Source organism: Bufo bufo, chromosome 2 (assembly GCF_905171765.1).
Source record: "Bufo bufo chromosome 2, aBufBuf1.1, whole genome shotgun sequence".
Taxonomy (NCBI): domain Eukaryota; kingdom Metazoa; phylum Chordata; class Amphibia; order Anura; family Bufonidae; genus Bufo; species Bufo bufo.
This window is the reverse complement of record NC_053390.1, coordinates 9,046,575-9,074,411: the sequence shown is the minus strand read 5'-3', so window position 1 is coordinate 9,074,411 and position 27,837 is coordinate 9,046,575. Positions and strand designations below refer to the sequence as shown.

Here is a 27,837-nt window from a genome sequence, read left to right as displayed (position 1 = left end):
CTCCATTACACACAAGGAATCCTTCTCCGCTCCTCAGCTTAGTATGATGGGGGAGGAGAAGTGGGGAGAGTGGGGGTTGTCATCATTCGCTGGCCCCTGACTGTCCTGGTGAGGGGCCCCTGCCTCCAGGAGGAGAATGAATGGAGCAGGGCCCGGCCTGAGCTCAGCTCTCTCCAGTCTCTTCTCTAGGAGTTCTGGACACAGCTGAGCACAGCCCAGAGGTGGGACCTGCATCTATCAGACATTTATCTCCTGTGGAGCCACCAGAGATCTCCATGTTGGGGCCCCTGGAATCCATGTGGTGGGGGCTCTGAGAAGCGGGGCCCCTCCAGGCTCAGGAAGTGCGGTTCTGGAGGTGACATCTGGTCTTGTCCCCTGGATGATTTCCTCTCCTCTTCTCATAAAGGCGCCTGCAGTACTAGAAGCCTCCAGCTCCTCCAGTTCTCTCCTCTTCTCCTGAATGACCACCAAGGATGGACAGGAAGGTGATCAGCAGAGGAATATTAGACCTCACCTTGGAGATCATCTCCCTGCTGAGCGGAGAGGTAAACTTTTCTAGATTTCTCTCCTCTTTATTGTATTCTGTAACAAGTCAGACATCGGGAAGGAGAATCCATCATTGGAAGTGATAGGAAGAGTCCAGGGTCCTGGAGAACGGCCTCCAGACCTTCCAAGTGATGGAGAACCTGAAGATCAGCCCCAATATGGTGAGTGATGTGTCATGTGACCAGTGACCAATAGTCATGTTGTAGGAGCCATGAGGAGGTAAGTAGGCACGTTGTACCAGGAGGAGAGGGCCGGAGGAGAGCACATGGCCCCTGAAGGGTTTATTCCCTAAGTGTCTCTCTCCATCCACAGGAGTACACAATAGTGAAGAAGACATCGGGGGACTGTGTGACTCCCATCATCCATCTCCAGGAGTCAGGAGGGCAGAGCAGGACCCCTCCCCCCATCACAGAGCCTCCCCCTCACCCCCTGATACATGAGCAGAAGATCCTAGAGCTCACCCACAAGATGATGGAGCTGCTGACTGGAGAGGTGACACTGCTGGGAATGCTGGGAAATTCTCCAGTAACAGCACTGGAGGGGTCTGGGTGATGACGGTGTCATTGTGTTGTCAGGTTCCTATAAGGTGTCAGGACGTCACTGTCTATTTCTCCATGGAGGAGTGGGAGTATATAGAAGGACACAAGGATCTGTACAAGGAGGCCATGATGGAGGAGCACCAGCCTCTTATATCACAAGGTAAGAGCCGTCATGTGCAGTGTATACATGTGTGTGCAGTGACATGTAATGGAGGAGCACCAGCCTCTTATATCACAAGGTAAGAGCCATCATGTGCAGTGTATACACGTGTGTGCAGTGACATGTAATGGAGGAGCACCAGCCTCTTATATCACAAGGTAAGAGCCGTCATGTGCAGTGTATACACGTGTGTGCAGTGACATGCAATGAAGGAGCACCAGCCTCTTATATCACAGGGTAAGAGCCGTCATGTGCAGTGTATACACGTGTGTGCAGTGACATGTAATGGAGGAGCACCAGCCTCTTATATCACAAGGTAAGAGCCGTCATGTGCAGTGTATACACGTGTGTGCAGTGACATGTAATGGAGGAGCACCAGCCTCTTATATCACAAGGTAAGAGCCGTCATGTGCAGTGTATACACGTGTGTGCAGTGACATGTAATGGAGGAGCACCAGCCTCTTATATCACAAGGTAAGAGCCGTCATGTGCAGTGTATACACGTGTGTGCAGTGACATGTAATGGAGGAGCACCAGCCTCTTATATCACAGGGTAAGACCCGTCATGTGCAGTGTATACACGTGTGTGCAGTGATATGTAATGGAGGAGCACCAGCCTCTTATATCACAAGGTAAGAGCCATCATGTGCAGTGTATACACGTGTGTGCAGTGACATGTAATGGAGGAGCACCAGCCTCTTATATCACAGGTAAGAGCCGTCATGTGCAGTGTATACACGTGTGTGCAGTGACATGTAATGGAGGAGCACCAGCCTCTTATATCACAAGGTAAGAGCCGTCATGTGCAGTGTATACACGTGTGTGCAGTGACATGTAATGGAGGAGCACCAGCCTCTTATATCACAAGGTAAGAGCCGTCATGTGCAGTGTATACACGTGTGTGCAGTGACATGTAATGGAGGAGCACCAGCCCCTTATATCACAAGGTAAGAACCGTCATGTGCAGTGTATACACGTGTGTGCAGTGACATGTAATGGAGGAGCACCAGCCTCTTATATCACAAGGTAAGACGTGTCATGTGCAGTGTATACACGTGTGTGTGCAGTGACATGTAATGGAGGAACACCAGCCTCTTATATCACAAGGTAAGAGCCGTCATGTGCAGTGTATACACGTGTGTGCAGTGACATGTAATGGAGGAGCACCAGCCTCTTATATCACAAGGTAAGAGCTGTCATGTGCAGTGTATACACGTGTGTGCAGTGACATGTAATGGAGGAGCACCAGCCTCTTATATCACAAGGTAAGAGCCGTCATGTGCAGTGTATACACGTGTGTGCAGTGACATGTAATGGAGGAGCACCAGCCTCTTATATCACAAGGTAAGAGCTGTCATGTGCAGTGTATACACGTGTGTGCAGTGACATGTAATGGAGAAGCACCAGCCTCTTCTATCACAAGGTAAGAGCCGTCATGTGCAGTGTATACACGTGTGTGCAGTGACATGTAATGGAGGAGCACCAGCCTCTTATATCACAAGGTAAGACCCGTCATGTGCAGTGTATACACGTGTGTGCAGTGACATGTAATGGAGGAGCACCAGCCTCTGATATCACAAGGTAAGAGCCGTCATGTGCAGTGTATACACGTGTGTGCAGTGACATGTAATGGAGGAGCACCAGCCTCTTATATCACAAGGTAAGACCCGTCATGTGCAGTGTATACACGTGTGTGCAGTGACATGTAATGGAGGAGCACCAGCCTCCTATATCACAAGGTAAGAGCTGTCATGTGCAGTGTGTACACGTGTGTGCAGTGACATGTAATGGAGGAGCACCAGCCTCTTATATCACAGGGTAAGAGCCGTCATGTGCAGTGTATACAGGTGTGTGCAGTGACATGTAATGGAGGAGCACCAGCCTCTTATATCACAAGGTAAGAGCCGTCATGTGCAGTGTATACACGTGTGTGCAGTGACATGTAATGGAGGAGCACCAGCCTCTTATATCACAAGGTAAGACCCGTCATGTGCAGTGTATACACGTGTGTGCAGTGACATGTAATGGAGGAGCACCAGCCTCTTATATCACAAGGTAAGAGCTGTCATGTGCAGTGTATACACGTGTGTGCAGTGACATGTAATGGAGGAACACCAGCCTCTTATATCACAGGGTAAGAGCCTTCATGTGCAGTGTATACACGTGTGTGCAGTGACATGTAATGGAGGAGCACCAGCCTCTTATATCACAGGATAAGAGCCGTCATGTGCAGTGTATACACGTGTGTGCAGTGACATGTAATGGAGGAGCACCAGCCTCTGTATGTGCTATGGCAGGTGGTACTTTTCTGTTTTTGATGCCTTTTTATGGATGCACCGTGTGTTCTGCACACACAGTAATGATCAGACATGTTACACGTATGTAAAGGTGCGGTCAGACATAGCACATAGATACAGTGCAGTATAAAATCCAGTTCTGTTCTGTGCACTGTGTTGTGGCTACAATGCAGACGTTCCTGTGTCTGAGGCCTAACAATATAAGGCAGCGCCTCCGTGTAGCTTTAGGACGGGCTCATACTCGTCCAGAGTCCTGACCTACCGATTTCTTTCTGTCTCAGGCCAATCCTGATTGTAGCTTATTTAAGCCACGCCCAAAAGTGGGCGTCACACTTGGGTTGGGGACGTTTCCGAGGCAGGGCTTACATGTCCCAAATTTACCAACTACGACGTTGGTAAGTATTGGAGGCCCCCAGAATCACTTCCACTGGCGGACCCTCTGCACTGGGCACGATGAATTCAGCATGCCCACTCCTCGCCGCCACTAGCAGTGTCTGACAGCAGCTCGCTGCCCCCCCATCCAGAAGACATAGAAGCTGAAGCCGCAGTATTTGTGTGAGAGAAGAGCTTCCTGGAGAAGAAGGGTTAATCTGACCGATATTGAAGGTGTACGGCCGTTTTAGGCCTGATTTACAGACGTGTATTCTCCTCCGTGTGTGCAGTGTTCTGTGCGCCGACCAGCACCGGACCGGGGGGCCGAGATACTCAGGACATGTCTCCTGCCTCCACACACTGCACTGCCAGGAGCTTAGATACACACTGAGCTCAGAGTCTCCTGCCTCCACAGACTGCACTGCCAGGAGCTTAGATACATACAGAGCTCAGAGTCTCCTGCCTCCACACACTGCACTGCCAGGAGCTTAGATACACACGGAGCTCAGAGTCTCCTGCCTCCACACACTGCACTGCCAGGAGCTTAGATACACACGGAGCTCAGAGTCTCCTTCCTCCACACACTGCACTGCCAGGAGCTTAGATACACACGGAGTTCAGAGTCTCCTGCCTCCACACACTGCACTGCCAGGAGCTTAGATACATACAGAGCTCAGAGTCTCCTGCCTCCACACACTGCACTGCCAGGAGCTTAGATACATACAGAGCTCAGAGTCTCCTGCCTCCACACACTGCACTGCCAGGAGCTTAGATACACACGGAGCTCAGAGTCTCCTGCCTCCACACACTGCACTGCCAGAAGCTTAGATACACACGGAGCTCAGAGTCTCCTTCCTCCACACACTGCACTGCCAGGAGCTTAGATACACACGGAGTTCAGAGTCTCCTGCCTCCACACACTGCACTGCCAGGAGCTTAGATACATACAGAGCTCAGAGTCTCCTGCCTCCACACACTGCACTGCCAGGAGCTTAGATACACACGGAGCTCAGAGTCTCTTGCCTCCACACACTGCACTGCCAGGAGCTTAGATACACACGGAGTTCAGAGTCTCCTGCCTCCACACACTGCACTGCCAGGAGCTTAGATACACACGGAGTTCAGAGTCTCCTGCCTTCACACACTGCACTGCCAGGAGCTTAGATACACACGGAGTTCAGAGTCTCCTGCCTTCACACACTGTACTGCCAGGAGCTTAGATACACACAGAGCTCAGAGTCTCCTGCCTCCACACACTGCACTGCCAGGAGCTTAGATACACACAGAGTTCAGAGTCTCCTGCCTCCACACACTGTACTGCCAGGAGCTTAGATACACACATAGCTCAGAGTCTCCTGCCTCCATACACTGCCAGGAGCTTAGATACACACGGAGCTCAGAGTCTCCTGCCTCCACACACTGCACTACCAGGAGCTTAGATACACACGGAGCTCAGAGTCTCCTGCCTCCACACACTGCACTGCCAGGAGCTTAGATACACACGGAGCTCAGAGTCTCCTGCCTCCACACACTGCCAGGAGCTTAGATACACACGGAGCTCAGAGTCTCCTGCCTCCACACACTGCACTACCAGGAGCTTAGATACACACGGAGCTCAGAGTCTCCTGCCTCCACACACTGCACTGCCAGGAGCTTAGATACACACGGAGCTCAGAGTCTCCTGCCTCCACACACTGCACTACCAGGAGCTTAGATACACACAGAGCTCAGAGTCTCCTGCCTCCACACACTGCACTGCCAGGAGCTTAGATACACACAGAGTTTTCCTATCAGTGCAGCTTTATGCGGGTCTCAGTTTTGTGGAATGAGTTATACTTTCTCTCTGCCTCATTATCGGGGGCATGGGACTCACTGATTAATCTTTATTCCTTTATTTTGGAGGCGACATGAAGAAAACCAGCAATACGAGCCTTCTCCTGAATGAGCCACCAAGGATGGACAGGAAGGAGATCAGCAGAAGAATATTAGACCTCACCTTGGAGATCATCTCCCTGCTGAGCGGAGAGGTAAACTTTTCTAGATTTCTCTCCTCTGTATTGTATTCTGTAACAAGTCAGACATCGGGAAGGAGAATCCATCATAGGAAGTGATAGGAAGAGTCCAGGGTCCTGGAGAACGGCCTCCAGACTTTCCAAGTGATGGAGAACCTGGAGATCAGCCCCCAATATGGTGAGTGATGTGTCATGTAACCAATAGTCATGTTGTAGGAGCCATGAGGAGGTAAGTAGGCACGTTGTACCAGGAGGAGAGGGCCGGAGGAGAGCACATGGCCTCTGAAGGGTTTATTCCCTAAGTGTCTCTCTCCATCCACAGGAGTACACAATAGTGAAGAAGACATCGGGGGACTGTGTGACTCCCATCATCCATCTCCAGGAGTCAGGAGGGCGGAGCAGGACCCCTCCCCCCATCACAGAGCCTCCCCCTCACCCCCTGATACATGAGCAGAAGATCCTAGAACTCACCCACAAGATGATGGAGCTGCTGACTGGAGAGGTGACACTGCTGGGAATGCTGGGAAATTCTCCAGTAACAGCACTGGAGGGGTCTGGGTGATGACGGTGTCATTGTGTTGTCAGGTTCCTATAAGGTGTCAGGACGTCACTGTCTATTTCTCCATGGAGGAGTGGGAGTATATAGAAGGACACAAGGACCTGTACAAGGAGGCCATGATGGAGGAGCGCCAGCCTCTTATATCACAAGGTAAGAGCCGTCATGTGCAGTGTATACACGTGTGTGCAGTGACATGTAATGGAGGAGCACCAGCCTCTTATATCACAAGGTAAGAGCCGTCATGTGCAGTGTATACACGTGTGTGCAGTGACATGTAATGGAGGAGCACCAGCCTCTTATATCACAAGGTAAGAGCCGTCATGTGCAGTGTATACACGTGTGTGCAGTGACATGTAATGGAGGAGCACCAGCCTCTTATATCACAAGGTAAGAGCCGTCATGTGCAGTGTATACACGTGTGTGCAGTGACATGTAATGGAGGAGCACCAGCCTCTTATATCACAAGGTAAGAGCCGTCATGTGCAGTGTATACACGTGTGTGCAGTGACATGTAATGGAGGAGCACCAGCCTCTTATATCACAGGGTAAGAGCCGTCATGTGCAGTGTATACATGTGTGTGCAGTGACATGTAATGGAGGAGCACCAGCCTCTTATATCACAAGGTAAGACCCATCATGTGCAGTGTATACACGTGTGTGCAGTGACATGTAATGGAGGAGCACCAGCCTCTCATATCACAAGGTGAGACCCGTCATGTGCAGTGTATACACGTGTGTGCAGTGACATGTAATGGAGGAGCACCAGCCTCTTATATCACAAGGTAAGACCCGTCATGTGCAGTGTATACACGTGTGTGCAGTGACATGTAATGGAGGAGCACCAGCCTCTTATATCACAGGGTAAGAGCCGTCATGTGCAGTGTATACACGTGTGTGCAGTGATATGTAATGGAGGAGCACCAGCTTCTTATATCACAGGGTAAGAGCCGTCATGTGCAGTGTATACACGTGTGTGCAGTGACATGTAATGGAGGAACACCAGCCTCTTATATCACAAGGTAAGAGCCGTCATGTGCAGTGTATACACGTGTGTGCAGTGACATGTAATGGAGGAGCACCAGCCTCTTATATCACAAGGTAAGAGCCGTCATGTGCAGTGTATACACGTGTGTGCAGTGACATGTAATGGAGGAGCACCAGCCTCTTATATCACAAGGTAAGAGCCGTCATGTGCAGTGTATACACGTGTGTGCAGTGACATGTAATGGAGGAGCACCAGCCTCTTATATCACAAGGTAAGACCCATCATGTGCAGTGTATACACGTGTGTGCAGTGACATGTAATGGAGGAGCACCAGCCTCTCATATCACAAGGTGAGACCCGTCATGTGCAGTGTATACACGTGTGTGCAGTGACATGTAATGGAGGAGCACCAGCCTCTTATATCACAAGGTAAGAGCCGTCATGTGCAGTGTATACACGTGTGTGCAGTGACATGTAATGGAGGAGCACCAGCTTCTTATATCACAGGGTAAGAGCCGTCATGTGCAGTGTATACACGTGTGTGCAGTGACATGTAATGGAGGAGCACCAGCCTCTTATATCACAATGTCTGATGAAGATTGGGGGTGGCTGATCTCAGGCCTGATAAAGATTGGGGGGTCTGAAGAAGATTGGGGATATGATCTGAGATTTAATGAAGATTTAAAGATCCGATTTGGTAGTCTTATGAAGATGGGGGTCTAATCTGAGGTCTGATGAAGATGGGTCTGATCTGACGTCTAAAGAAGATTATGTGGGGTTTGATCTGAGGTCTGATGCAGATTGGAGGGGTCTGATATGATGAAGATTGGGGGTCTGATGAGGATTTGGAGTTTGATATGGGGGTCTAATAAAGACTGGGGGGTTTGATCTGAGGTCCGATGAAGACTGGGGGGGTATGATCTGAGGTCTGATGAAGGAAGATTTGAAGGTCTGATCTCAGGTCTGATGAAGAATGGGCGGGGGGGTATGATCTGAGGTCCAATTAAGATTGGGGGTTTGATCTCAGGTCTGATGGAAAAAAATAATTCTTTATTTTTTCCCCTCTAAAACCTAATCTTATAAATCTTATAAAGTGAAAAATACAGTAATAAAGTTCAATGATTGGTAAGTGCTTCTGCAAAATTGTGTAAAATAAAAAAACTGCTTGTGCCACAGAATGTGAGGCCTGTAGCTATGTAGTCTTTAAACAAATCTGTGGCTGACCGAGTTCAGGGAGGCAAAAACAAAAGTATATCCACAAGTTCCCACACTGACTGACATTTTTATGATGGAGATTAGTGTTGAGTGAAGCTGGTTAGGTCTGCTCTGTCAGAACCCGATACGTTCCTAAACTTTGTTCATAATATGTGCTCTGTACAGCATTACAATGTATGGGCTCCGCTGAGGCAGTCTTCTTGTTTAGTCTGGTGCCTCGGCCGTTACAGTTAGTTTCTGCGCATTCATTAACGTTTTAAAATCTGAATCTGAACTTGGGTTTGTGGCTTGCGCCACGGTCATTAACGAACCCGAGTTTGGATTCGGATTTAGAAACATGCAGGAGAGGAAGCTAGACTAACTCACTAGAAAGTCTATGGGTCCTCCTTGCTCCTGTCTCCTGCAGTGAGGATAGAGAGTGCACTAAGTGAGCACTTCTCTCTCCTCGTTCTCGAAATTGGTGGGGTATCAGTACTCAGACCCCCACTGATCAAAAATTTTGATATGTGCCTATGACATCAACAGTTTACTCAAAGCTCGTTAATTCTTTAATACATTGTAAAATGTAGCATCTGGAAAAGGCTGGAATCACATATGCAGTTTTTGTGGCAGCTTGTGGTGCAGTTTTTTCTTTTTTTTTTTTTTGGCTAAATGGCTAAAGCCAGGTGTGGACTTCTGAAGGAACAACTTATACATCCTCCTGCTGGATCGTCTTTAGTTTAAAAAAATAAATAAAATGTAGGTTGGATGGCAACCTTCTAGGAATGTCAAGAAAAAAGCTTCTCTACTTGTAAAGTTACAAAAACATGAACATTTCTTGTCTTAACCCTAACAGGAAATTCCAGTAAGAATTCTAAGAGAAACTTCTTGTACTCTCTAAAGTATAAAGTAGAAGATATCATACAGCACTCTTCAGGAGAAAATCTTATTACCTTTATAGTATATCCAGGACTGCACAGTACAGATCTATTATATAATCCCTCTAACCACAAAGAACCTCCTCCTGACCAGTCACGGTTTGTTACTACAAGTATAGGTCAGAAAGGGGGTGAAACGTTTCACTGTGGTGAAGAGGTCACAAAAACCTCAGGTCTTTCTACACATAGAAGAAATGACACAGAGGAGAAGATCTACTCTTGTTCAGAATGTGAAAAGTGCTTTACAAAGAAATCAAGTCTTGTTTCTCATAAGGGAATTCACACAGGAGAGAAGCCATATTTATGTTCAGAATGTGGGAAATGTTTTATTAAAAAATCACATCTTGTTATACATAAAAGAATTCATACAGGGGAGAAACCATACTTCTGCTCAGAGTGTGGGAAGTGCTTTATAGATAAATCAGCTCTTGTTAGACATGAGAGAATTCACACCACAGAGAAAGTGTATTCATGTTCAGAATGTGGTAAATGTTTTACTCAAAGAACACATCTTGTTACACATAAAAAAAATCACACAGGGGAGAAGCCATATTCATGTTCAGAATGTGGGAAGTGCTTTACATATAAATCACATCTTGTTACACATGAAAGAATTCATACAGGGGAGAAACCATACTTCTGCTCAGAGTGTGGGAAGTGTTTTACAGATAAATCAGCTCTTGTTAGACATGAGAGAATTCACACTGGAGAGAAGCCATATTCATGTTTGGAATGTGGGAAATGTTTTACACGAAAATCATATCTTGTTACACATGAGAGAATTCACACAGGAGAGAAAGCATATTCATGTTCAGAATGTGGGAAATGTTATACTCGAAAATCATATCTTGTTATACATGAAAGAATTCATACAGGGGAGAAACCATACTTCTGCTCAGAGTGTGGGAAGTGCTTTACAAATAAATCATATCTTGTTAAACATGAGAGAATTCACACAAGAGAGAAGCCCTATTCATGTTCAGAATGTGGTAAATGTTTTACTCGAAGATCACATCTTGTTACACACAAAAAAATTCACACAGGGGAGAAGCCATATTCATGTTCAGAATGTGGGAAATGTTTTACTATTAAACGAAGTCTTGTTCAACATGACCGATGTCACACAGGAGAGAAGCCTTATTCATGTTCTGAATGTGGAAAATGTTTTACAAATAAAACACTTCTTGTTAGCCACAAAAGAATTCACACAGGAGAGAAGCCGTATACTTGTTCAGAATGTGGGAAGTGCTTTGTAGATAAATCAAGTCTTGTTGTACATGAGAGAATTCACACAGGAGAGAAACCATATTCATGTTCAGAATGTGGTAAATGTTTTATTACTAAAGCCAGACTAAGGATTCATCAGCGAAGCCACATAGGGGAGATATTCATTTGAAGGTCTTTATGTGGAAAATGTTTTATAAGGAAATCAAGAATTCATGTAGAGAGGATGTCCCCATGAACCTTGCTTCTTATCACTGTATTCACACCTCCACCCACACTGCGGGAGAGTCCAGAGTGGCATGGGGAACAGTAAGAACGCTCCATGGAATTGTTTTATAACGTATGTGGACATATTAATATTTCATCTTCATTCAAACAGTATTTACAGATAAAATAAACTCTTCTATTTGCTCCACGACAGCATCACCATTGTCACTGACAGACATTGTTTTCTTGGCTCATATTATAGTTTCTCCTCGCGCTGTGACCTTCATTGCTCCTACAGACTAAACCTCCTGTGCGGAGACAGTGATATTGGTGGCATGATGACTATATCATTGATTTATCTGACTGGGCGATCTGTGATAATTAAGCCCAAATGTACATTCCTGCGGTTTAATGGTAAACCTATCCTAGATACATGGGGAAGAGTAACGAAACTTCATGTAATTGTTTTATAACGTATTTGAAAAGCACTAAAACACTAGCAAATTGTCATAAATATATTTATCAGTACCTTAAAGGCTATGTACAACTTTGGAGGCAATTTTTGTTTATGATTGCATTTTACTTATTTTGGCTAAAAATCATAATTTCAATTGCCCTTTATTAAAAATATTGAGCCGTTCTGTCACAAAGGTTTAATTGTTTTTCTAACAGTGTGACTGTTACTTTCATTTTCACTTTGTGCTGTTCATCTAATAACCCTTATTTCTAAACTACTAAGAGGTCATAAACACTTATTTAAGGCACATTATTATCAGTAAGCTAAGGATTGAGCTTTGATGAGTGTTTACAATGTCAGAGAGCAGAGATAAAAAGTCTGTCTGCTCCACAGACTTTGGAAAAGACAAAAAACCGACTGGCTACTGCTAGAGCATGTCAGCTCTACACAAAAAAAAGGATTCCAGATTTTTAATAAAGACCAATTGAAAAACAGATTTTTAGCTCAAAATAAGTACAATGCAAAAATAAAACAAAATTGCCCCGAAAGGTGTACATAGCCTTTAAAGAGGATGTCCTTAGATAGGTCATCGCTATCAGATTCACAAGGATCCAATTTCTGGCATCCTCACTGATCAGCTCATTCTGCAGTACCTCCAGCACCAAAACTACAGCATTCTGTTTAAAGGGGTATTCCCATCACAGACAATGAGGGCATATCACTAGGATATGTCCCCATTGTCTGATAGGTGTGGGTCCCACCTATGGGACCTGCACTTATGCCAATAAAGGAGCGGGGAGAGTAGTGGAGGGCGCACTGTGCATGCGCAACCGCCCTCTATTCATTTCAATGGGGCCGCCAAAAATAGCCGAGCCAGCTTTTCTGGGCTAGGCTTGGCTATTTCCGTTGGCCCCATAGAAATGAATGGGAGCAGTGGCCGCTCAACTGTGGTGTGCTCCCATTCACTTGTATGGGGAGAGCACTTGGCCATCACTCTCCACGCTCCATTCTCGGTGTATGTGCGGGTCCCAGAGGTGTGACCCACACCTATCAGACAATAGGGGCATATCCTAGCGATATGCCCCCATTGTCTGTGATGGGAATACCCCTTTAATGGCAAAAATTGACTACCGCAGCACTGCTCCTGTTCAAGTGAATGAGAGCAGTGCTGCAGCATCTACCTCCAGCCACTACACAGTGGACATAGCCTTGTAGTTCTGGCACCTAAGCTACTGCGAAACAGCTAATGGCAGGAGTCTGACCACTGCCAATCTAATGTTGATGGCCTATAATAAGGAAAACCTCTATAAAGACCTAAAATTAGAATCTGGTGCTCCAGATTTGGTTCTGTTATAAGCAGCCAAGAAATCCTTGCTCTTCATCTTCTCCTATTTAGTAACTGTGACTAACCGTACCTCGCAGCCCACCTAATGTCACTACTGTGTCGGGATTATGCAGTACGGTATCTTCACTTTGACCAAGATGTGTTGTTCCGCACTCCCTGGGGGTATGTAAGGTGAGCTTGGCACAGTTTTACACAGACACCTCCTTTCCACACCAGCACAGGGAGTGAGAGACGGTGGCCCACGCAACCTTTGGCATGGCACAACACTCGTTCACAACCCTGACAGGCTAAGGGAGACCTTTCACTGCCCCAGTGAAACAGAACCCTGCCAGCCCAGTAGACTGCCACTAGTTCCTCATTAGATATAAGCTCGGTCCGTTAACGGGATTATAGAAGAAAAGAGCAAGATTTAAGTATATATTTAATTGTCTTAAGTCAGTTACCGGATACATGTATAGTCCTTGATGCTATAGTCGCATGCGAGCAGTGATGTCAGCGGGGTTTCCAAGTCTCCTCCAACACAGTACTTTGTGTGACCTCCCTTCAGAAGAAAGACAATGGCTGTTGCCTTGCATGGGCAATTAACCCTTGGTCGGTCATACCCCTCCCACCCCCTGGGAGAATCCTACTCGCACTCCCCTTGGGTATGGGAGCTAAACATCCAGAAACCCAATATGGACCATAACTCCTCACTGGAATGTCATAGACAGGGCCGGCCTTAGGTGTCCAGGCGCCCTGTGCGAGCTAACCTTGTGGCGCCCCCCCCCCCCCCCAAAAAAAAAAAAAACACTGCTTGTTGCTGGCATCATGGCATAGGCTGGCTGACTATCCAACCAAGTAGTTACCAGCCCACACACCCCAAAGGCCGGTGTAATGTTATACTTCCCTACTTCGTGAGATTTCCCTACCTTCGTCACTTCCGGTCGCACCGGACATGACGTGAGGAGGTGTGCAGCGCCGCGCAGGCGCACAACGTCAGGTTAGGGAAGTTTCACAGCAGAGTGCGCATGCGCCAGGAGTCTCGCCGGCGGTTAGGGAAGAGAAAAATTACGTACGGGCCAGTGCTTTTTCCCTACCCTAACCGCTGGTGAGGCTCCCAGCGCATGCGCAGTGTCGGCCGATGTCCTGCTGAGAACATCCATCCGATCACCGCACCTGTGCACTGGCCCATAATTTTTCCCTACCCTAACCGCCGGCGAGGCTCCCAGCGCATGCGCACTCTGCTGTGAAATTTCCCTAACCCATCGTTGTGCGCAGTGCGCCCCCCCAATATAATAAACATTGGTGGCACAGTGCGCCCCCCCCCCAACACCCCAGTATAATAAACATTGGTGGCTCAGTGCGCCCCCCAACACCCCAGTATAATAAACATTGGTGGCGCAGTGCGCCCCCCCCAACACCCCAGTATAATAAACATTGGTGGCACAGTGCGCCCCCCCAACACCCCAGTATAGTAAACATTGGTGGCACAGTGCGCCCCCCAACACCCCAGTATAATAAACATTGGTGGCACAGTGCGCCCCCCCAACACCCCAGTATAATAAACATTAGTGGCGCAGTGCGCCCCCCAACACCCCAGTATAATAAACATTGGTGGTGCAGTGCGCCCCCCCCAACACCCCAGTATAATAAACATTGGTGGCGCAGTGCGCCCCCCCAACACCCCAGTATAATAAACATTGGTGGCGCAGTGCGCCCCCCCAACACCCCAGTATAATAAACATTTGCGCAGTGCGCCCCCCCAATATAATAAACATTGGTGGCGCAGTGCGCCCCCCCCAACACCCCAGTATAATAAACATTGGTGGCGCAGTGCGCCCCCCCAACACCCCAGTATAATAAATATTGGCGCAGTGCGCCCCCCCTCAATATAATAAACATTGGTGGCGCAGTGCGCCCCCCTCAATATAATAAACATTGGTGGCGCAGTGCGCCCCCCTCAATATAATAAACATTGGTGGCGCAGTGCGCCCCCCCTCAATATAATAAACATTGGTGGCGCAGTGCGCCCCCCCTCAATATAATAAACATTGGTGACGCAGTCGGTAGTGCCAATGAGGGTTAAAAAATAAAAAAATAATTAACTCACCTCCTCCAATTGATCGTCTTCTATTCTTTCTTTATGACCTGTCAAAGGACCTGTGGTGACATCACTGTGCTCATCACATGATACATCACATGATCCATCACCATGGTAATGGGTCATGTGATGAGCTCAGTGACGTCACCACAGGTCCTGAAGAAAGACCGGCAGCTACGCGATCAACTGGAGGAGGTGAGTTAATTTTTTTTTAGTATTTTTTAACCCTCATTGGCACTTCCCACTGAGCCACCAATGTTTCTTATACTGGGGGGGGGGGGGGGGGGGGCGCACTGTGCCACCAACGTTTCTTATACTAGGGGGGGGGGCGCACTGAGCCACCAATTATGTTTCTTATACTGGGGTGTTTGGGGGGGGGGGGGGGGGGCGCACTGTGCCACCAACGTTTCTTATACAAATACAGGAGGCGGGTGCCAGAATCAAATAGCCGGCACCCGACCTCTGTGACAGGGAGCTGCGATCAGCGGCAGTTAACCCCTCAGGTACCGCACCTGAAGGGGTAACTCAACTGCAGCGGATCGCAGCTCCCTGTCACAGAGGTCGGGTGCCGGCTATTTGATTCCGGCACCCGCCTCCTGTATTTGTATTACAGGTCAGTTTTCTTCATTGGTGGCGCAGTGGCCACAGCCCCTCCCCTCCTCCTCCTGCCTCTTCTTATTGGCAGCGGCGGGGGCAGCAGGCAGGTCAGACAGGGGAGGGGGAGATGGAGGGGGCGCCCCGAGGGAGAACACAAGTGCAGCCTCGCCTGCCGCATATTACATTGCGAGCTGTCGGCCGCCCAGCGCCCCTGTTACTATGGCGCCCTGTGCGGCCGCACAGCCCGCACACCCCAAAGGCCGGCCCTGGTCATAGATGGCGTGGTTCTGGTGCCAATGGGGTCCGCCCGGATCACTGGTACATTTGGAAACCAAACACAGCATTGATATTTGGCTCCTACTATGTGTTCTCCATATCTCTCCTTCCCTGGGTCCTATAAGCGAGTAAAGTCCAGGGCAATGTCCGGCTCGGACCCAGGGTCTTGAAGATATAAACGGTATATGGCTAAGATGTGCGGTAATTTCATGTGAACTCAGTTTCAAACTGGGGGGTTTTGTTTGATGCAGTTGATCAGCTCAGGGCCCCAGCTGGGGGGGCGTCACCCTGTCAGATAAGTTTGCTTCCAGTCCAGCTGCTGTAGGTGTGAAATGTTATCCCTTTGAGGCTGGGCCACCTGTGGAGCCTGTTTCCTATGCCAGAGGCGCATCACCCTGACAGCAAATGGGCAAGCATCAAATTATATCTCTCCATTTCCTCACACCTCCCCCTAGGAGGCAGCACTTTCCTGTGTTCCCTTGCACGTCCGTCTGAAACCTCTCTTTGCCGGGATAACCCATTGGCGTTCCTGTGATCACGGCTAGGGATGAGCGAATTTCATATTTTAAAATTCGTTTAAGGTTCTGGTATTTACTAAATTGCATTATAGATTCCGTTACCATGGACCATAACGCAATTCCATGACGGAATGCCTTTAGAGGCATTCCGTTATTCATTCCGTCATAATAAAAGTCCATGGCCTGCAGGCTTTAGACTTCTATTATTACAGAATGAATAACGGAATGCCTCTAAACATAGAAACATAGAATGTGTCGGCAGATAAGAACCATTCGGCCCATCTAGTCTGCCCAATATACTGAATACTATGGATAGTCCCTGGCCCTATCTTATATGAAGGATGGCCTTATGCCTATCCCATGCATGCTTAACCTCCTCCACTGTATTTGCAGCTACCACTTCTGCAGGAAGGCTATTCCATGCATCCACTACTCTCTCAGTAAAGTAATACTTCCTGATATTACTGTTAACCCTTTGCCCCTCTAATTTAACACTATGTCCTCTTGTAGCAGTTTTTCTTCTTTTAAATCTTCTCTCCTCTTTTACCTTGTTGATTCCCTTTATGTATTTAGCAGTTTCTCTCATCTCCCCTCTGTCTCGTCTTTCTTCCAAGCTATACATATTAAGGTCCTTTAACCTTTCCTGGTAAGTTTTATCCTGCAATCCATGTACCAGCTTAGTAGCTCTTCTCTGAACTCTCTCCAGAGTATCTATATCCTTCTGGAGATATGGTCTCCAGTACTGAGCACAATACTCCAGATGAGGTCTCACTAGTGCTCTGTAGAGCGGCATGAGCGCCCCCCTCTGTCTACTGGTAATTCCTCTCCCTATACACCCAAGCATTCTGCTAGCATTTCCTGCTGCTCTATGACATGGTCTGCCTACCTTTAAGTCTTCTGAAATAATGACCCCTAAATCCCTTTCCTCAGATACTGAGGTCAGGACTGTATGTAGCAAATTAAGGGAAATATACTCCAGCACGGTTCCAATGTGTTTATAGTTGCACTTTATTTTTCAATTCTCCAAACAGCATTAGCAAGAGCAGACAAAAAACTCCACCTCCACCACAACAGTGACGCGTTTCGAACAGTCGTTCTTTTTCAAAACTAAAGTGCAGTCTGAACACATCCTTTAAAAAGGAGGGAAGTGAGAGATGGAGAAATTGAAACCTCCTCCCCCCTACTAGGCATGTTGGTTAATTAGCCTTACTCTGAACAGACTGCACTAAATCATTATTAACCCATGTGTTGCTGAATCACAAACATAAATATATAACTTTTAAAAACAGCAATGGTGATGGTTGTTCACACTGTGCATAAACCTATCAATTAGATACAAGTTATCTTAAAGTATAACTGTCGTATTTTTGTTGTTGTTGTTGGAGTATTGGATTGTGGTGATTAATATCTCCTTGGTGGCCCTATTTCACCTTTTCACTGTGTATTCAATTACCCCTTAATTCCACATTTTTGTTCCCTGTACTGCCTACTTTTACCTGTGCTTACTTTTTGTAGGAATGACATAATTACAGGTTTTACAAGGCTGGCTTCCACATCTATAGAACCCCTGATATGTCAGTCATGTTTTAGTGGGACCTTTGGGTGCCGCAGAGAACATTGATGGTGAGAGTATATTGCCTGAAGTTTGTGCTCTTCTAGGGACTATATTACATCCATTTTTAGTATGGTGCGAAGGGCGGGTCTTCGTACAGTATTGGAAGGCATTGCAGTATTGTATTTTTTATTTTTTCGAATTGACGACTATATGTTAGTACCAGGACTGGTTTGTTTTCTTTATGTGCTTGTCTTTTTGTGTTATTGTGATTATTTTTATTAGAATTGTCACATATATTATATACTATGGTACCGCGCGATGCACTCCCTACCCGCCTTCACTGTTCTCAGTGCCCTGAAAACACAATATACAATGGCTTAAAACTCCCAGAGTTTTCTCTTCTTGCTCTCACATTGACATGAGGGGGATTCGGGAGGCTATGCCCTATAAGTGTTGCTGTTATTACTGTTTTCACTGAGCTTGCCCTGGCCGGTGGCACTTTCCTGCTCGCGCTCACACGGAGCACTGTGTGACGTCACTATTTGAGCTATGGATAGTCAGGAGGACCAAAAATACTCCAACGCGTTTTGAATAAAATGTTATTCTTCGTCAGGGATACCGATTCAGCCTCCTAATCCTGCTTATATAGGAGCCATTAACAGTAATGGTTACCTTCATATATATAGGTGGTGGCGCTGTTTTGCTATAGAGTGCGTGAGTCTTCAGCTTCCACGCCCAGCGTGCGTAGTCCCGGACGGTGACTCTCGCGCGCGAGGGAAGCCCTGATAGTAATCCAATGAAGGAGTTCTTCTGTGTGACGTCACACTGGATACGGATGCCTGCTTGGACCAAAACACTGACGCGTTTCGGAACTATCGAGTTCCTTCCTCAGGGATAGCTTTGGTCCCTCCTGCTGATGAATAAATAAGCGTCCGTTTCTATGGTTACTAATCCTATTCTCACCGCTACTACCCAATAGTAAAGCTGCCTATTTAATATCTCTGTGTCCACCATTCTAATTGCCCCATCTCAATGTATCCCATTAAGAAGGGCCAGTATGACACTAGAGGATCAATATTTATGGCTTCATTTCCGATGTCCAATATATGAATGTATATTTATCCAAATGGCCTTCAGGAAAACGCAAATAGTTCAATGTCTTGATTGAGTCCTGCAGGTGCCGGCGGGTTTAGATTATAAATCCATTTTCCTTCATTTTTTTGACATTAACTTAATGAAGTCCCCTCCTCTAGAATCAGGTATTTGTTCTAATGCTCCAAATTTTGACCCTTCAAATTTCCCCCTGTCTTTCTCTTTATAATGACGTGAGAGTGGACGGCCATCACATGTTTGATTTATATTTCTGATGTGTTCTCCTGTTCTGATCAGTAGTGTCCTTTTAGTTCTTCCAACATAGAGTTTAGTGCAAGAGCATTTTATGAAGTAGATGACGCCCTCGCTATGACATGTAAGATGATGCTCTATTCTATGGGTATTGTATACAGTCTCTATTGTTTTTAATGGCTCAGTCTGTTTTGCAAGATGACATGCTTTGCATACTGTACAGGGGAAGAAACCATTCCCATCGTTCCTGCCTTTTTGGGGATTTTGATTCTCTAATTCTAGTTTTGATAGAGGGAGCTATTAGAATGCCCAAATTATTTCGCCTTTTTGAATATAAAAGTTGGAAAATAGGGGAATTTTTCCCCTATTATTTATTCATCAGCAGGAGGGACCAAAGCTATCCCTGAGGAAGGAACTCGATAGTTCCGAAACGCGTCAGTGTTTTGGTCCAAGCAGGCATCCGTATCCAGTGTGACGTCACACAGAAGAACTCCTTCATTGGATTACTATCGCGGCTTCCCTCGCGCGAGAGTCACCGTCCTGGACTACGCACGCTGGGCGTGGAAGCTGAAGACTCACGCACTCTATAGCAAAACAGCGCCACCACCTATACTCGGGAGGAATACCAGCCGACAGCAGAAACAGGCGGCCGATCCACCTCTGTGACATGAGCGCTCGTAACTTAGATAATAACTATATGAAGGTAACCATTACTGTTAACCGCTCCTAAGTCAGGGGGCCACATATTATACACTGCATTATCAGCGCGGGTCTAAGCTTTTACCCTTCGTTATTATAGGATATCAAAGGAGAGCACTACAACTCTCAGCATGTCCAGGCTGTGGTTATAGGATATCAGAGAGAACTACAACTCCCATCACGTGTAGGCAGTTACTACAGTATATAAGATGAAAGAACTACAACTCCCATATTTAGGCTGTTACAAAATATTGGAGAAAACTACAACTCCCAGCATATCAAGGCTGTTATTATAGGATATAAAAGGAGAGAACAATTACTCCCAGCATTTCCTCAGTTGTGCAGAAAAAAAACACTAAGCTCATCTCTATATCTGCCATACATCATGCAAAGCCCCGCCCTTACACTGATCACATGAAGGTGACATCACCACAGGTCCTTCACCACCTCTTATCCGCTCCAAAGCTTAGCCCCACCCCTTGCATTGATCACATGACGTTGACATCACCGCAGGTCCTTCACCACAGCCTCTCTCCACTGCTGAGCCCCGCCCCCTGATCGCTTGATGATGACGTCACCACAGGTCCTTCAGCTCTGGCAGTGCAGCAGATACTGGGCAGGTCCTGGTCGGTAGTCACTGCTGAGCCCCGCCCCTGCACTGATCACATGACGGTGACGTCACCCCAGGTCCTTTAGCTCTCGCAGTGCAGCAGATACTGGGCAGGTCCTGGTCGGTAGTCAGGGCTCTTGTTCTCTCTGGTATCAGCCATTCCTCCAGCCTGCAGGTAAGATGAGCTGTGAGGAGACAGTGTGGTGGAGAGCTCAGACATGTCACCTCTGGAGATTCTCCTCCATTACACACAAGGAATCCTTCTCCGCTCCTCAGCTTAGTATGATGGGGGAGGAGTAGTGGGGATAGTGGGGGTTGTCATCATTCGCTGGCCCCTGACTGTCCTGGTGAGGGGCCCCTGCCTCCAGGAGGAGAATGAATGGAGCGGGGCCCGGCCTGAGCTCAGCTCTCTCCAGTCTCTTCTCTAGGAGTTCTGGACATAGCTGAGCACAGCCCAGAGGTGGGACCTGCATCTATCAGACATTTATCTCCTGTGGAGCCACCAGAGATCTCCATGTTGGGGCCCCTGGGATCCATGTGGTGGGGGCTCTGAGAAGCGGGGCCCCTCCAGGCTCAGTGCGGTTCTGGAGGTGACATCTGTCTTGTCCCCTGGATGATTTCCTCTCCTCTTCTCATAAAGGCGCCTGCAGTACTAGAAGCCTCCAGCTCCTCCAGTTCTCTCCTCTTCTCCTGAATGACCACCAAGGATGGACAGGAAGGAGATCAGCAGAAGAATATTAGACCTCACCTTGGAGATCATCTCCCTGCTGAGCGGAGAGGTAAACTTTTCTAGATTTCTCTCCTCTTTATTGTGTTCTGTAACAAGTCAGACATCGGGAAGGAGAATCCATCATAGGAAGTGATAGGAAGAGTCCAGGGTCCTGGAGAACGGCCTCCAGACCTTCCAAGTGATGGAGAACCTGAAGATCAGCCCCCAATATGGTGAGTGATGTGTCATGTGACCAGTGACCAATAGTCATGTTGTAGGAGCCATGAGGAGGTAAGTGGGCACGTTGTACCAGGAGGAGAGGGCCGGAGGAGAGCACATGGCCCCTGAAGGGTTTATTCCCTAAGTGTCTCTCTCCATCCACAGGAGTACACAATAGTGAAGAAGACATCGGGGGACTGTGTGACTCCCATCATCCATCTCCAGGAGTCAGAAGGGCGGAGCAGGGCCCCTCCCCCCATCACAGAGCCTCCCCCTCACCCGATGATACATGAGCAGAAGATCCTAGAACTCACCCACAAGATGATGGAGCTGCTGACTGGAGAGGTGACACTGCTGGGAATGCTGGGAAATTCTCCAGTAACAGCACTGGAGGGGTCTGGGTGATGACGGTGTCATTGTGTTGTCAGGTTCCTATAAGGTGTCAGGACATCACTGTCTATTTCTCCATGGAGGAGTGGGAGTATATAGAAGGACACAAGGACCTGTACAAGGAGGCCATGATGGAGGAGCACCAGCCTCTTATATCACAGGGTAAGAGCCGTCATGTGCAGTGTATACACGTGTGTGCAGTGACATGTTATGGAGGAGCACCAGCCTCTTATATCACAGGGTAAGAGCCGTCATGTGCAGTGTATACACGTGTGTGCAGTGACATGTAATGGAGGAGCACCAGCCTCTTATATCACAGGGTAAGAGCCGTCATGTGCAGTGTGTACACGTGTGTGCAGTGACATGTAATGGAGGAGCACCAGCCTCTTATATCACAAGGTAAGACCTGTCATGTGCAGTGTGTACACGTGTGTGCAGTGACATGTAATGGAGGAGCTCCAGCCTCTTATATTACAAGGTAAGACCCGTCATGTGCAGTGTATACACGTGTGTGCAGTGACATGTAATGGAGGAGCACCAGCCTCTTATATCACAAGGTAAGAGCCGTCATGTGCAGTGTGTACACGTGTGTGCAGTGACATGTAATGGAGGAGCACCAGCCTCTTATATCACAGGGTAAGACCCGTCATGTGCAGTGTATACACGTGTGTGCAGTGACATGTAATGGAGGAGCACCGGCCTCTTATATCACAAGGTAAGACCCGTCATGTGCAGTGTATACACGTGTGTGCAGTGACATGTAATGGAGGAGCACCAGCTTCTTATATCACAAGGTAAGAGCCGTCATGTGCAGTGTATACATGTGTGTGCAGTGACATGTAATGGAGTAGCACCAGCCTCTTATATCACAAGGTAAGAGCCGTCATGTGCAGTGTATACACGTGTGTGCAGTGACATGTAATGGAGCAGCACCAGCCTCTTATATCACAGGGTAAGAGCCGTCATGTGCAGTGTGTACACGTGTGTGCAGTGACATGTAATGGAGGAGCACCAGCCTCTTATATCACAGGGTAAGAGCCGTCATGTGCAGTGTATACACGTGTGTGCAGTGATATGTAATGGACGAGCACCAGCCTCTTATATCACAGGGTAAGAGCCGTCATGTGCAGTGTATACACGTGTGTGCAGTGATATGTAATGGAGGAGCACCAGCCTCTTATATCACAAGGTAAGAGCCGTCATGTGCAGTGTATACACGTGTGTGCAGTGTCATGTAATGGAGGAGCACCAGCCTCTTATATCACAAGGCAAGAGCCGTCATGTGCAGTGTGTGCAGTGACATGTAATGGAGGAGCACCAGCCTCTTATATCACAAGGTAAGAGCCGTCATGTGCAGTGTATACACGTGTGTGCAGTGATATGTAATGGAGGAGCACCAGCCTCTTATATCACAAGGTAAGAGCCGTCATGTGCAGTGTATACACGTGTGTGCAGTGACATGTAATGGAGGAGCACCAGCCTCTTATATCACAAGGTAAGACCCGTCATGTGCAGTGTATACACGTGTGTGCAGTGACATGTAATGGAGGAGCACCAGCCTCTTATATCACAGGGTAAGAGCCGTCATGTGCAGTGTGTACACGTGTGTGCAGTGACATGTAATAAAGGAGCACCAGCCTCTTATATCACAAGGTAAGAGCCGTCATGTGCAGTGTATACACGTGTGTGCAGTGACATGTAATGGAGGAGCACCAGCCTCTTATATCACAGGGTAAGACCCGTCATGTGCAGTGTATACACGTGTGTGCAGTGACATGTAATGGAGAAGCACCAGCCTCTTATATCACAAGGTAAGAGCCGTCATGTGCAGTGTATACACGTGTGTGCAGTGACATGTAATGGAGGAGCACCAGCCTCTTATATCACAGGGTAAGAGCTGTCATGTGCAGTGTATAAACGTGTGTGCAGTGACATGTAATGGAGGAGCACCGGCCTCTTATATCACAGGGTAAGACCCGTCATGTGCAGTGTATACACGTGTGTGCAGTGACATGTAATGGAGGAGAACCAGCCTCTTATATCACAAGGTAAGACCCGTCATGTGCAGTGTGTGCAGTGACATGTAATGGAGGAGCACCAGCCTCTTATATCACAAGGTAAGAGCCGTCATGTGCAGTGTATACACGTGTGTGCAGTGATATGTAATGGAGGAGCACCAGCCTCTTATATCACAGGGTAAGAGCCGTCATGTGCAGTGTTTACACGTGTGTGCAGTGACATGTAATGGCGGAGCACCAGCCTCTTATGTCACAAGGTAAGAGCCGTCATGTGCAGTGTATACACGTGTGTGCAGTGACATGTAATGGAGGCCATGTATGCAGTCACTGTGTGCTTGTGTCTCCACAGATGGATCCAGGAGGAGAAATCCACCAGAGAGATGTCCCCGTCCTCTGTATTCCCAGGACTGTCCAGAGGAGAAGCTCCCAGAGAACCCTCAGGTAGATGGAGCTGAGCCCTGTACACATCTATATAGGCGGGTCCTGCAGTCATAGAGGGGTCATAGATGGTGGGGGTCTCTTCTGTGGATCTGTTAGATTTCCCACCCGTCTGCTGTATTGTACTGAATTGTTACAGATGACAAATCAGGGGGAAGATCTGACTGATATTAAAGTGGAGGATGAAGAAGAGCGGATGATGGGTTATCCCCTGTGTAAGAGTGAGATGGAGGAGGACATTCCAGGAGATGTCACCACAGGTATGGAATCAGGAATGCAGAAACGGACCTCTTAGGTTTCTTCCGATGAGGTTCCACCTCCATTTAAGTAACACTCCGGGCAATCTTGAAGTGTTCTATGAATCTTGTCATGTATGAGGCTTTCCATCATTTCTTTGAATGCACCAATGGGTTCACTTTGACACTTTGTCTCCAAGGCATGGACTGTAAATTGCAGGTTGATTGTTTTATATTTGTGGTACACTTTATAAAATACGGAAAAATAACATTTTATAAAAAAATATATATTTTTTACCAAATACAAGTCAATAAACTGTATAAAAGGTATTTACAGCCCCATACTAAATACAAACTATATACTGTATTTATCACTTTATAAGACGCACTTTTTCCCTGGCAGTTCGTCTTATAAAGCGAATTCTAATGTGCGCTTCCATTATGATGAAGACTTGGGGCTCTAATAAAGATTGTGGGGTCTGATCTGAGGTGTAATAAGGAATGGGAGGTCTGATCAGGAATAGGGGGATCTGATCTGAGGTCTGATAAGGATTGGAAGTCTGATCTGAGATGTGATGATTTTGGGTATGATTTGAGGTCTGATGAAGATTTGAAGGTCTGTTTTGGTGGTCTGATGAAGATTGGGGGGGGGGGGGTCTAATCTAAAGTTTGATGAAGATAGGGAGCATGATCTAAAGTTTTATGAAGATTGGAGGGCTGATTCTGATCTGAAGACTGGGGGGTTTGATCTGAGGTCTGATGAAGACTGGGGGGTCTGATCTGAGATCTGATGAAGATTGGGAGGTCTGATATGGGTGTGTGATCTAAGGCTGATGAAGATTGGGGATTTAATCTGAGGTCTGATGAAGATTGGGGATTCTGATCTGAAGTCTGATGAAGACTTGGTGGTTTGATCTGAGGTCTGATGAAGATTGGGGGTTCTGATCTAAGATCTGATGAAGATAGGAGGTCTGAAGATTGGGAGGTCTGATCTGAGGTCTGATGAGAAATGGGGTTTGATCTAAGGTCTGATGAAAAATATTTTTTTTCTTATTTGCCTCCTCTAAAACCTAGATGTGTCTTATAAAGTGATTATTACAGTAATAAAGTTATATGATTGGTGCTTCTGCAAAATTGTGTAAAACAAAAAAACTGCTTGTCCCACAGAATGTGAGGCCTGTAGCTATATAGTCTTTAAAAAAATCTGTGGCTGACCGAGTTCAGGAAGGCAAAAACCAAAGTAGATCCCCAAGTTCCCACAATGACAGACGTTTTCATGATTAAGATCTGGGGAGTATTTATTCTTGGTGCCGACACCATTGTTATAACCAATAGAATAAAGTTATTCTACTTATATTGTATGGCATAGGAAGGAAAAAAAAAAGATGGTGGTCTCTCCAGAATATATATAAAGATTAGTTAATAAATTAGATTTACCAAAAAATGTGACATGGCAAGCTCACATAGCACTCTGTCTCCTCGCTGCATGAAAGGAAGCAAGACTAACTCAATAGAAAGTCTATGGGCCCTCCTCGTCCCTGTCTCCTGCAATGAGGAGAGAGAGTGTGCATTAAGTGAGCACGTCTCTCTCCTTGATTGGTGGGGTCTTGGTGCTCAGACCCCCACCGATCAAAATTTTTGATATGTCCCTATGACATATCAAAAGTTTACTTAAAGCTTGGTGATCCTATAATGTGTTATAGAAAAAGTAAAAAGGCTGGAATCACACATGCAGTTTTTGTGGCAGCTTGTTGTGCATTTTTTTTTGTGTTTTTTGTTTTTTTCTAAAGCCAGGAGTGGACTCCTAAAGGAATGGCTTATACCCCCTCCTGCTGGATCCACTTACTTTAGTTTAGATCTAAAAAATGACAACCTTCTAGGAATGTCAAAAAAAGCTTCTCTACTTGTGAAGTTAAAAAACAAAAACATGAAAGCCATTTTTTTTATCTTAACCTTAACAGGAAATGCCAGCAAGAATTCTGAGGGAAACTTTATGTTCTCTCTAAATGATAAAGTAGAAGATATCATGCAGCGCTCTTCAGGAGAAAACCTTATTACCCTTATTGTACATCCAGGACTGCACAGTACAGATCTGTCATGTAATCCCTTTAATCCGGAGGAACCTCCTCCTGACCAGTCATGGATTGTTACCACAAGTACAGGTCAGAAAGGGGTTGAATGGTTTCACTGTGGTGAAGAGTTCACAAAAACCTCGGGTCTTTCTACAAACAGAAGAAATAACACAGAGGAGAAGCCATACCCATGTTTAGAATGTGGAAAGTGCTTTACAGAGAAATTAAGTCTTGTTTTACATGAGAGAATTCACACAGGAGAGAAACCATATTCAAGTTCAGAATGTGAGAAGTCCTTTACAGAGAAATCAAGTCTTGTTTTACATGCAAGAATTCCCACACGAGAGAAGCCGCATTCATGTTCAGAATGTGGGAAGTGCTTTATATATAAATCACATCTTGTTACACATGAAAGAATTCATACAGGGGAGAAACCATACTTCTGCTCAGAATGTGGGAAGCGCTTTACAGATAAATCACCTCTTGTTAGACATGGGAGAATTCACACAGGAGAGAAGCCATATTCATGTTCGGAATGTGGGAAATGTTTTACACGAAAATCACATCTTGTTGCACATAAAAGAAGTCACACAGGAGAGAAGCCATATTCATGTTCAGAATGTAGGAAATGTTTTAATGTTAAACCAAGTCTTGTTGAACATGAGAAATATCACACAGGAGAGAAGCCTTATTTATGTTCTGAATGTGGAAAATGTTTTACAAATAAATCAAGTCTTGTTAGACACAAAAGAATTCACACAGGAGAAAAGCCGTATTCTTGTTCAGAATGTGAGAAATGCTATACAGATGAATCAAGTCTTAGTAGACACAAAAGAATTCACACAGGAGAGAAGCCGTATACTTGTTCAGAATGTGGGAAGTGCTTTATAGATAAATCAAGTCTTGTTATACATGAGAGAAGTCACACAGGAGAGAAACCGTATTCATGTTCAGAATGTGGGAAATGTTTTATTACTAAAGCCAAACTAAGGAATCATCAGAGAAACCACACAGGGGAGATGTTCATTTGAAGGTCTTTATGTGGAAAATGTTTTACAGGGAAATAAAAAATTCACATAGAGTATATGAATTGTCCCCATGATCCTTGCTTCTTATCACTGTATTCACACCTCCACCCACTAGAGGTGGCAGGGGCTGATTACATCAGCCCATGTCACCTCCTAGGTCAGGGAGGGGACACCAGACACAGGTGTCCCCTCCTAGCGCTGCGAGTTGCTCCA

General features: G+C 46.6%; 1 protein-coding gene across 1 annotated transcript; it reads left to right on the top strand.

The window, feature by feature from the left end:
• The first annotated feature begins 1,195 nt into the window (after positions 1-1,195).
• Positions 1,196-27,636, top strand: LOC120990606 (zinc finger protein 850-like). Its single transcript, XM_040419524.1, has 4 exons — positions 1,196-1,245; positions 9,521-10,989; positions 24,371-24,548; positions 26,486-27,636. The coding sequence occupies exons 1-4, from the start codon at positions 1,212-1,214 to the stop codon at positions 27,625-27,627; spliced, it is 2,823 nt and encodes a 940-aa protein (XP_040275458.1). The 5' UTR covers positions 1,196-1,211; the 3' UTR covers positions 27,628-27,636.
• Positions 27,637-27,837: the final 201 nt, after the last annotated feature.